Genomic DNA, 12,161 nt, shown 5'->3' with positions numbered 1-12,161 from the left:
CCACGTACAATATATTTCCAACTGTAATTTTCTTAGGATGTTGCTTTTGGTGTCAGTATATTAATCTATTTTTTTTTTATTTAAATAGGTACACGTTTGCGAAATGTTCCTGTTCTTTTTAATGATGCAGAAACTAACCTAGCAGGAATGTATGGAAAAGTTCGCAAAGCGGCTAGTTCCATTGACCAGTTTAGGTAAGCAGTACCTGTCAGGATGAATGATCAACTGTTTTTAAAATGCCTTCTATGGGCTGGGATTGTGGCTCAGCGGTAGAGAGCTCGCCTAGCATGGGCACAACCCGGGTTCGATTCTCAGCACCACATAAAAAAATAAATAAATAAAGGCATTGTATTGTGTCCATCTACCAAAAAAAAAAAAAAAAAAGCCTTCTAGTGGGTACAGTCCACAGTTGAGTCCCATCCAGCAGAGCTGAAATTTCAGGTGACATTTACTGGACTTCTTTTGTGATATTTCAATGCCATGAAGTTGCTTAAAGAGGTCTGCCAGTGCCTACACTTTATTGGAAATTTCTAACCCTGGCCATTTCTCTTCTTGGTACAACTAGTTCTCATTAAATCTCATTGAGAAACCCTCTCCTTCATGTAAAATTATCCATTTGAATGTTTTATCCCACTACTTTATGTATGGCTAGAAGAAAAGATGTTGCTGTATCTAACTGAACAGGATATTTTTATTCAAAGCACATAAAGAATACATAAAATGTATATAGTATTATATTTACATATAATTTTTTGCACTAGCAGACATCCACCTAATTGAGAAATGTTTTAGCAGTTTGTATATAGCCTTGATAAAGTTCATATCTAAATAACCTATGTACTTTTGCTTCTTGATGTTTATAAATTATTATATAATATAATAATTTTTTATTTTTTTTTTTATTGTTGGTCGTTCAAAACATTACATAGTTCCTCATACATCATATTTCACAGTTTGATTCAAATGAGTTATGAACTCCCAATTTTATCCCGTATACAGATTGCTGTATCACATCAGTTACCCTTCCATTGATTGACATATTGCCTTTCTAGTGTCTGATGTATTCTGCTGTCTGTCCTATTCTCTACTATCCCCCCTCCCCTCCCCTCCCCTCCCCTCCCCTTTTCTCTCTCTACCCCTTCTACTGTAAATCACTTCTTCCATTTGAATTATCTTGTCTTACCCCTCCTTTCCTCTTATATGTCATTTTGTATAACCCTGAGGATCGCCTTCCATTTCCATGCGATTCCCCTTCTTGTTTCCTTTCCCTCCCACCTCTCAACCCTGTTAATGAAAATCTTCGTCTCAAGCTCTTCGTCCCTACCCTGTCCTTGTTTCCTCCCCTTATATCAGAGGAGTCATTTGGTATTTGTTTTTTAAAGATTGACTAGCTTCACTTAGCATAATCTGCTCTAATGCCATCCATTTCCCTCCAAATTCTATGATTTTGTCATTTTTAAATGCAGAGTAATACTCCATTGTGTATAAATGCCACATTTTTTTAATCCATTCATCTATTGAAGGGCATCTAGGCTGATTCCACAATCTTGCTATCGTGAATTGTGCTGCTATGAACATTGATGTAGCAGTGTCCCTGTAGCATGCTCTTATTAGGTCTTTAGGGAATAGACCGAGAAGGGGAATAGCTGGGTCAAATGGTGGTTCCATTCCCAGCTTTCCAAGAAATCTCCATACTGCTTTCCAAATTGGCTGCACCAATTTGCAGTCCCACCAGCAATGTACAAGAGTACCCTTTTCCCCACATCCTCGCCAGCACTTGTTGTTTGACTTCATAATGGCTGCCAATCTTACTGGAGTGAGATGGTATCTTAGGGTAGTTTTGATTTGCATTTCTCTGACTGCTAGCGATGGTGAGCATTTTTTCATGTACTTATTGATTGATTGTATGTCCTCTTCTGAGAAGTGTCTGTTCAGGTCCTTTGCCCATTTATTGATTGGGTTACTTGTTGTCTTATTGTCTAATTTTTTGAGTTCTTTATATATTCTGGTTATTAGGGCTCTATCTGAAGTGTGTGGAGTAAAGATTTGTTCCCAGGATGTAGGCTCCCTGTTTATCTCTCTTATTGTTTCTTTTGCTGAGAAAAAACTTTTTAGTTTGAGTAAGTCCCATTTGTTGATTCTAGTTGTTAACTCTTGCGCTATGGGTGTCCTATTGAGGAATTTGGAGCCTGCTCCCACAGTATGTAGATCATAACCAACTTTTTCTTCTATCAGATGCCGTGTCTCTGATTTAATATCAAGCTCCTTGATCCATTTTGAGTTAACTTTTGTGCAAGGCGAGAGATAGGGATTCAGATTCATTTTGATGCAAATGGATTTCCAGTTTTCCCAGCACCATTTGTTGAAGATGCTATCCTTCCTCCATTGCATGCTTTTAGCCCCTTTATCAAATATAAGATAGTTGTAGTTTTCTGGATTGGTTACTGTGTCCTCTATTCTGTACCATTGGTCCACCCGCCTGTTTTGGTACCAGTACCATGCTGTTTTCGTTACTATTGCTCTGTAGTATAGTTTGAAGTCTGGTATCGCTATACCGCCTGATTCACACTTCCTGCTTAGTATTGTTTTTGCTATTCTGGGTCTTTTATTATTCCATATGAATTTCATGATTCTTTTATCTATTTCTACAAGAAATGCAGCTGGGATTTTGATTGGCATTGCATTGAACTTATAGAGAACTTTTGGTAATATCGCCATTTTGATGATGTTGGATCTGCCTATCCATGAGCAGGGTATATTTTTCCATCTTCTAAGGTCTTCTTCTATGTCTTTCTTTAGGGTTTTGTAATTTTCATTGTATAAATCTTTCACCTCTTTTGTTAGGTTGATTCCCAAGTATTTTATTTTTTTGGGGGATATTGTGAATGGAGTAGTTGTCCTCATTTCCGTTTCAGAGGATTTGTCGCTGATATACAGGAATGCCTTTGATTTATGCGTGTTGATCTTATATCCTGCCACTTTGCTGAATTCATTTATTAGCTCTAATAGCTTCTCTGTAGACCCTTTTGGGTCTGCTAGGTATAGAATCATATCATCTGCAAATAGTGATAATTTAAGTTCTTCTTTTCCAATTTTTATCCCTTTAATTTCTTTCGTCTGTCTAATTGCTCTTGCCAGTGTTTCGAGGACTATGTTGAACAGAAGTGGTGAGAGAGGGCATCCCTGTCTTGTACCAGATCTTAGAGGGAATGCCTTCAATTTTTCTCCATTCAGAATGATGCTGGCCTGTGGCTTATCATATATTGCTTTTACAATGTTGAGGTATGATCCTGTTATCCCTAATTTTTCTAGAGTTTTGAACATAAAGGGATGCTGTACTTTGTCGAATGCTTTTTCTGCGTCTATCGAGACTATCATATGGTTCTTATTTTTTAGTCTATTGATGTGGTGGATAACATTTATTGATTTCCGTATATTGAACCAGCCTTGCATCCCATGGATGAATCCTACTTGATCATGGTGTATAATTTTTTTGATATGTATTTGAATCCGGTTCGCCAGAATTTTATTGAGAATTTTTGCGTCAAGGTTCATTAGAGATATTGGTCTGTAGTTTTCTTTCTTTGAAGTGTCTTTGTCTGGTTTCGGAATCAGGGTGATGTTGGCCTCGTAGAATGAATTTGGAAGTTCTCCCTCTTTTTCTATTTCCTGAAATAGCTTGAAAAGTATTGGTGTTAGTTCCTCTTTAAAGGTTTTGTAAAACTCTGCTGTATACCCATCCGGTCCTGGGCTTTTCTTAGTTGGTAGTCTTTTGATGGTTTCTTCTATTTCTTCTATTGTTATTGGTCTGTTTAGGTTGTCTATATCCTCCTGGTTCAATCTGGGCAGATCGTAAGACTTAAGGAATTTATCTATGCCTTCACTATCTTCTATTTTATTGGAGTATAAGGCTTCAAAATAGTCTCTGATTATCTTCTGTATTTCTGAAGTGTCTGTTGTGATATTGCCTTTTTCATCCCGTATGCTAGTAATCTGGGTTCTCTCTCTTCTTCTCTTCGTTAGCATGGCTAAGGGTCTGTCAATTTTATTTATTTTTTCAAAGAACCAGCTTTTAGTTTTGTCAATTTTTTCAATTGTTTCTTTTGTTTCAATTTCATTAATTTCAGCTCTGATTTTGATTATTTCTTGCCTTCTACTTCTTTTGCTGTTGTTTTGCTCCTCTTTTTCTAGGATTTTGAGATGAAGTATGAGATCATTTATTTGTTGGTTTTTTTCTTTTTTTGAGGAATGAACTCCAAGCAATGAATTTTCCTCTTAGGACTGCTTTCAATGTGTCCCATAGATTCCGATATGTTGTGTCCGTGTTTTCATTTAACTTTAGGAATTTTTTAATTTCCTCCTTGATGTCTTCAATAACCCATATGTCACTCAGCAACCTGTTGTTCATTCTCCAAGTGATGCTTGATTTTTCCTTTCTTCTTTTATCATTGATTTTTCAGTTTCATTCCATTATGATCAGATAAGATGCATGGTATTATCTCTACCCCTTTATATTGTCTAAGAGTTGCCCTGTGACATAATATATGGTCTATTTTTGAGAAGGTTCCATGTGCTGCTGAAAAAAAAGTGTAACTACTTGATGTTGGGTGGTAAAGTCTATATATGTCAATTAAGTCTAGGTTATTAGTTGTGTTGTTGAGTTCTATAGTTTCCTTGTTTAACTTTTGTTTGGAAGATCTGTCCAGTGGTGAGAGAGGTGTGTTGAAGTCTCCCATGATGATTGTATGGTGGTCTATCAGACTCTTGAACTTGAGAAGAGTTTGCTTGATGAACACCGCTGCACCATTATTTGGGGCATATATATTTATGATTGTTATGTCTTGTTGGTTTATGGTTCCCTTGAGCAGTATGAAGTGTCCTTCTTTATCCCTTTTGATTAGCTTTGGCTTGAAATCTATTTTATTAGATATGAGTATGGACACGCCTGCTTGTTTCCGCTGTCCATATGAGTGGTATGATTTTTCCCAACCTTTCACCTTCAGTCTATGGATATCTTTTTCTATCAGATGCGTCTCCTGTAGACAGCATATTGTTGGGTCTTGTTTTGTGATCCATTCTACTAGCCTGTGTCTCTTAATTGGTGAGTTTAAGCCATTGACATTTAGGGTTATTATTGAGATATGGTTTGTACTTCTATCCATATTTGTTTGTTGATGTTACTAAACCTGATTTGTTATCCTCTTTGACTACTTTCCCCCCTTTACTGTCCTACCTCCCATTGTTGGTTTTCAATGTTATTTAACATTTCCTCTTCCTGCAATGTTTTGCCAAGGATTTTTTGAAGAGATGGTTTTCTAGCTGCGAATTCTTTTAACTTTTGTTTATCATGGAAGGTTTTAATTTCATCTTCTAACCTGAAGCTTAATTTTGCCGGATACACGATTCTTGGTTGGAACCCATTTTCTTTCAGTGTTTGAAATATGTTATTCCAGGATCTTCTAGCTTTCAGAGTCTGTGTTGAGAGATCAGCTGTTATCCTGATTGGTTTACCCCTAAATGTAATCTGCTTCCTTTCCCTTGTAGCTTTTAAAATTCTTTCCTTATTCTGTATGTTGGACATCTTCACTATAATGTGTCTAGGTGTGGATCTCTTATGGTTTTGTACATTCGGCGTCCTGTAGGCTTCTAGGATTTGGGATTCTGTCTCATTCTTCAAGTCTGGGAAGTTTTCTCGTATTATTTCATTGAATAGGCTGTGTATTCCTCTGGTTTGGAGCTCTGTGCCTTCCTGTATCCCAATGACTCTTAAATTTGGTCTTTTGATATTGTCCCATATTTCTTGGATGTTCTGTTCATGGTTTCTTAGCAGACTTGCTGAGCTGTCTATGTTCTTTTCCAGTTGAAATACTTTGTCTTCATTGTCTGATGTTCTCTCTTCTAAGTGATCTACTCTGCTGGTAGTATTCTCAATTGAGTTTTTAAGTTGGTTTATTTTTTCCTGCATTTCTAGTATTTCTATTTGTTTGTTTTTTATTTCCTCTATCTCCCTGTGAAATTGATCTTTTACTTCCTGGATTTGTTTGTCAATGTGATCTTTCATTATCTGATTTTGCTGTCTCATGTCTTCCTTGAGACTCCAGATCATCTGAAGCATGTATATCCTGATCTCTCTGACATTCCATCTGTTGCACCTATTACCTCTTCTAAAGTTGAGTTGACCTGCATTGCCTGTGGTCCTTTCTTTCCTTGTCTTTTCATACTGCTGGCGTTTCTTTCTGCTTGGTGAAACTGTTGTGTTTTGAAACTTTCCCTCTATTTATTTATATTGCTCTTGTATAGTTGAATAATCACCCTTGCAGGGCATGTAGTGGCTGTGATCCTCCTCCAATTGGTGTGATCCGTCTACCACGCTGGCAGGCCCTAGGTCTGCTCTGCTGGTCGGTCAAAGGTCCGCCTACCCAGCAGGCACGAGGGGCACCTCTATCACTCCGCAGGTTGCTGGGCCTAACCTCCCGATGGGTCGAAGGTTCGCCTAGTTTGCAGGGGGCTGCTCCCGGAGCGAGAGCTAGACCTCCCGGGGGAGCCCGGATGGTGGAGGCCGACTGCCGGTTCAGGCGGGGCGGGCCAAGCCGCACTGGGTGCCAGCGGCTTGCAAACGCGGCTGGTATCAGCAGGACTTAACTCCTGCACCCGCTGCGGGGGCACCTTTATCGCCGAGTAGCTGCGGTCGCGTGGTTGGGACCCGGGCGGGTGGGGCCGCTTCTCCCAGGGCGAGAGCTGGGCCTCCCGGGGGAGCCCGGATGGCAGAGGACTGCCGGTTCAGGCGGGGCGGGCCAAGCCGCTCCGGGATCCCGCGGGTTGCAAAGGTGGCTGGCGTCTGCAGGACTTAACTTCTGCACCCGCTGCCGGTTCGGGCGGGGCGGGCCAAGCCGCTCAGGGATCCCGCTGGTTGCAAAGGCGGTTGGCGTCTGCAGGACTTAACTTCTGCACCCGCCGCCGGTTCGGGCGGGGCGGGCCAAGCCGCTCAGGGTTCCCGCGAGTTGCAAAGGTGGCTGGCGTCTGCAGGACTTAACTTCTGCACCCGCCACGTGGGCACCTTTATTGTCGAGTAGCTGTGGCTGCCTGGTTAGGAACCGGGCGGGTGGGGCCGCTTTTCCCAGGGCGAGAGCTAGGCCTCCCGGGGGAGCCCGTATGGTGGAGGACTGCCGGTTCGGGTGGGGCGGGCCAAGCCGCTCAGGGATCCCGCGGGTTGCAAAGGCGGTTGGCGTCTGCAGGACTTAACTTCTGCACCCGCCGCCGGTTCAGGCGGGGCGGGCCAAGCCGCTCAGGGTTCCCGCGGGTTGCAAAGGCGGCTGGCGTCTGCAGGACTTAACTTCTGCACCCGCCACGTGGGCACCTTTATTGCCTAGTAGCTGTGGCTGCCTGGTTAGGAACCGGGCGGGTGGGGCCGCTTTTCCCAGGGCGAGAGCTAGGCCTCCCGGGGGAGCCTGTATGTCGGAGGACTGCCGGTTCCGGCGGGGCGGGCCAAGCCGCTCAGGGATCCCGCGGGTTGCAAAGGTGGCTGGCGTCTGCAGGACTTAACTTCTGCACCCGCCACGAGGGCACCTTTATCTCCAAGTAGCTGAGGCCACCTGGTTAGAAACCGGGCGGGTGGGGCCGCTTCTCCCAGGGCGAGAGCTAGGCCTCCCGGGGGAGCCTGTATGTCGGAGGACTGCCGGTTCCGGCGGGGCGGGCCAAGCAGCCCAGGGATCCCGCGGGTTGCAAAGGTGGTTGGCGTCTGCGGGACTTAACTTCTGCACCCGCCGCCGGTTCGGGCGGGGCGGGCCAAGCCGCTCAGGGTTCCCGCGGGTTGCAAAGGCGGTTGGCGTCTGCGGGACTTAACTTCTGCACCCGCCACGTGGGCACCTTTATTGCCGAGTAGCTGTGGCTACCTGGTTAGGAACCGGGCGGGTGGGTCCGCTTTTCCCAGGGCGAGAGCTAGGCCTCCCGGGGGAGCCCGTATGGCGGATGACTGCCGGTTCGGGCGGGGCGGGCCAAGCCACTCAGGGTTCCCGGGGGTTGCAAAGGTGGCTGGCGTCTGCAGGACTTAACTTCTGCACCCACCACGTGGGCACCTTTATCGCTGAGTGGCTGTGGCCGCCTGGTTAGGAAGCGGGCGGGTGGGGCCGCTTCTCCCAGGGCGAGAGCTAGGCCTCCAGGGGGAGCCGCCTGCCGGAGCGGCTGATGGTTGGGGGACTAGACCTCTGTGCCCGCGTGGCCTTCCAAGATCCACTTCTCTGGGGCAACCTATCACTTCGAGTAAACCTACCAGTTCACGGCAGCTCTCCTCTTAAGGAAGTTATGCTAGAAGTTCCTCCGTAGCTAGGCTGCAGCTGTTTCGATGAGTCTTTCATATCCCGTTAAAGTGGAGACGTTGGAGTCGCTGCTTCCTCGCCGGCCGCCATGTTGGATCAATAATTTTAAGTTTGTTTATTCATTTACTTATTTGTGGTGCTAGGGATGGAACGTGAGATCCCACACATACTTGGCAAGCACTCCACCACTGAGCCAAATCTCAGTCCTTCCCTCCAGATTTCTAAGCTTTAATAAGATGGTCAAGTGGTTCAGAATGCCAGAATAGAGCTATATTATTAAAAATAATAAGTTAATAAATTTTATATAATATAGTAGTCTTTTCTGACCTTTCTTGTCAGAATAGAGCTATATTATTAAAAATAATAAGAATGATATACTAAGATATAGTAATTATCTCCAAACTAAGTGCATGAATTTCAACTCTTCATGTATTTAGCATATGTAGTGCAATGTGTTGTGCTGATGCCAATAAAAAAAGCAGAAAGTTGTTTATACATGCGTCCATCTTAATAGGGAAAGAATGTTGAACAGGGCAGGGTGTGGGTAACATGGTCAGGACGTCACAGGCTTCCACCCATCTACTCAGGTGTTCACTGAGTGTCTACAGCCTCATCCTTTGAAAGCACATATCCACGCAAAAGCTTCCAGATTAGCTGTTTACCAGTTAATACCAACCAGACTCTCCTTTTCCGTGTGGCTTGCCTCATCTTTTGTAACTTCTTTTGTTCCTAATAGAAAAATTATTTAGAGAGGGACCAAGTTTACCTTCTGTATTTGTGGTTATAGAATTAATAGAAATACCTTATGCTAAAGTTTAACAGCCAAAACCCAAATAATAACTATGACATTTCTATGTGGTTATCTGAAGTAACCATAACAATCTACTGTAAAAATCATTGTTCTATGATGACTATATAAATAGTTTTGATTTGCCAAATTATTGAATAATAATAATACAGCAAGATTTGTCTTTGCATGTAATTCTCTTCTCTCTCTCCCCTGTTTGCACAGTATTCGTCTGGGAATTTTTCTCCGAAGATACCCCATAGCTCGAGTGTTTGTAATCATCTATATGGTAAGTAACAGCTGCCGGTCTTGTTGATATTTTAGCAGTCACTTTTGAAAGAGAATAACTCTTATTTTTGGTAATAAGTTTTCTTTCCTTAGGGCTGTAGTGTAGCTCTGGTAGAGCACTTGCCTAGCATCCCTGAGGCCCTGGGTTCTGCTCCAGCACTATACCAAAAAAAAGAAAGAAAAGAAAAAATACTTTATTTCTAGGATGTGAGGGCGATCTGGCTGCGACATCTGTCACCCCATTGATCGCCAGGGTTGATTCGGCTGATCTGGCTGGCTAGGCGGGTGTCCTCTTCCTCCCTCACCGCTCCGTGTGCGTCCCTCCCGAAGCTGCGCGCTCGGTCGAAGAGGACGACCTTCCCCGATAGAGGAGAACCGTTCTTCGGTCAAGGGTATACGAGTAGCTGCGCTCCCCTGCTAGAACCTCCAAACAAGCTCTCAAAAAATACTTTATTTCTTAAGTAAACAGTTCATTATGTCTAGAACATAAATTGTTCAAAGGCTTTTCCAACAAATAAAATTTAAGTGCAGTTGAATAGTTACCTCCATTTTAAGCCCCTATACTGATAAAAGTACAGTAAAAATTATTAGTTGCCTTTTTATCTTGATGTTATAAAGTTGCTTAAATTATTTTCATGTGTTTTGCTTTGTTTTCTAAACAGATGTCAAAGCTCATATATTTCCTTCCAGATTTTTCTTTTTCTTTTTCTTTTTTTTTTTTTTTAAGTTTGTTTATTCATTTACTTATTTGTGGTGCTAGGGATGGAACGTGAGATCCCACACATACTTGGCAAGCACTCCACCACTGAGCCAAATCCCAGTTCTTCCCTCCAGATTTCTAAGCTTTAATAAGATGGTCAAGTGGTTCAGAATGCCATTGCATATGTCTTGTGTGCCTCAAAAGCCCGCTCACAATGCTGGCTGGGTGTGTCTCATAATGATTGGGTTGAATTAAGATGGGCTGATTTCTTGAAAAGAAATAAAAATCTACTTAAAAAGAAATTTCTATGTGAACCACTAGAGGGAAGAATTCTTCCTCTAAATAAAAAGTTTTTAAGGAGGGAGGATGGGGAGAACAAAAAAAAAGAATGGCATCAGAAAGGATTCAGAACACACCCCACTGGGACCAGTTCCCAGGTAGAGTTTTTCAGATTCACAGATACCATCTGCCAGCATGTGATGCCACATGTCGAACACTCCAAGGTGATGAGGCATTAAGGAAGCCTCTCACATCATTTCAGCATTACCCTGGGGGAATTAGAGAGATTTGTCACTGGATTGTATATATGCCCTAAATCAGCCCGTGACACTGACACATTACTCCTGTCAAGAATATTTTCCCAAGGCTGGGGAAAGTGGCAGAGCACTTGCCTAGCATATGAGGCACTGGGTTCCATCCTCAACAACACCACATAAACAAATAAAGTTTTCTGTCCATCTACAAAAAAAAAAAAAAAAAACATTTTCCCAGCCAGGCACAGTGTTGCATGTCTGTAATCCCAATGGTTTGGGAGGCTGAGCTGAGGCAGGAGGATCGCTAGTTCAAAGCCAGCCTCAGCAACTTGCGCCCTAAGCAACTCAATGAGACCCTGTCTCAGAATCAAATACAAAAAGGGCTGGGGATGTGGCTCAGTAGTTAAGCGACCCTGGGTTTAATCCCTGGTACCAAAAATAAAAGAATATTTCCCCATCTCCTCTTCACTAAGTCTTTCAGTCAACTCCCTGTATATCTAATGATTTTAATCCTGCCTTCTACTCTGCATGATCCCCTGATTGGCTGTCTGCGCTCCGGTGTGTATGTGTTGGGAAGGTGTTGAAGCTCAGGGCTTGACTGCTCTCTGCTGAGAAGTCTGTAGGCGTAGCACCTCTTGATGACCCTCCTGCACTGAGCTCCTGTAGTTGTTCATTTGTTCCTTCATTATTCATCCAGTAAACATGTTTAGAGCTGCTGTTTGAGATCTGGTGCCTCCACAAGGGTGCTGAGACAGGAGGCACTGCCCTTCCCTCAGTGCACTACTCAGCGGGCCTGAGGGAAAGACTTGACTTATTTATACATTGTTTGTTGTTTTTTCCCCCATTTTTAGGCTTTGCTTCACCTCTGGGTCATGATTGTCCTGTTGACTTACACACCAGAAATGCACCATGACCAACCGTATGGCAAATGAAAGAGCCCAGTTGTTTTGCTGATTGTCTTTGACTAAACCTGGAGTTTTCGGGAAGGCCAGTTGCCTAAACTGCTGAGGAGGGTGCACAAGATGGTTTTATCACTACAGCTTTTAACTTTTTAAGTTATTATATAACTACTCTACTACCTACATCTCCCTCTTGTTTCCTTCAAATGGTAAGAGTTTCTAAAACAGACATAATTCAACAAGCTCAGCTCTGCTTTTTGAGTCCAATGGTCTTAATATATGTAGATACTGGGGTTGCTCACCTTTGTACAGACCTCCCTGTATTTTAGGTGACACTGATTATGGGTTATAATCAGGGAAATTGTATTTACTGATAAAAATAAAAAGTTTTCTTTTTTGGTAATTCAGTCTGCCTTTGTATTTTCATATATTTAACTTTGCAGATAGAGATTTACTTTTTATATGTTAACGACCTGACTGGTGTAAATCTTTTTGTAAATATATGAATAAAATTTACTGTGCATTTTTTCTTTTTTAATTAATGGTTTTTCATCCCCATTAAATAAATATGACCTTTGCAGATGGATTTCAGTTGAGTGGAGCCTGAAATCACAGCTGAAATCACTCCTAAGTGACCTT

The 12,161-nt window shown here is 42.7% G+C and overlaps 1 protein-coding gene across 1 annotated transcript in view; it reads left to right on the top strand.

The window, feature by feature from the left end:
- The window catches only part of Golga5 (golgin A5), a 43,829-nt gene extending 31,904 nt beyond the window's left edge, over positions 1 to 11,925 (top strand). The window contains exons 11-13 of the mRNA XM_026394224.2: positions 89 to 194; positions 9,328 to 9,391; positions 11,475 to 11,925. Coding sequence (XP_026250009.2) covers positions 89 to 194; positions 9,328 to 9,391; positions 11,475 to 11,555 — 251 coding nt within the window. The 3' untranslated portion in view covers positions 11,556 to 11,925. The remainder of the gene's footprint in view (positions 1 to 88; positions 195 to 9,327; positions 9,392 to 11,474) is intronic.
- Positions 11,926 to 12,161: the final 236 nt, after the last annotated feature.

This window comes from Urocitellus parryii, chromosome 6 (genome assembly GCF_045843805.1).
Source record: "Urocitellus parryii isolate mUroPar1 chromosome 6, mUroPar1.hap1, whole genome shotgun sequence".
NCBI classification, from domain to species: Eukaryota; Metazoa; Chordata; class Mammalia; order Rodentia; family Sciuridae; genus Urocitellus; species Urocitellus parryii.
Note: the sequence above shows the minus strand (reverse complement) of the source record. Positions and strands in the feature narration are given on the sequence as shown.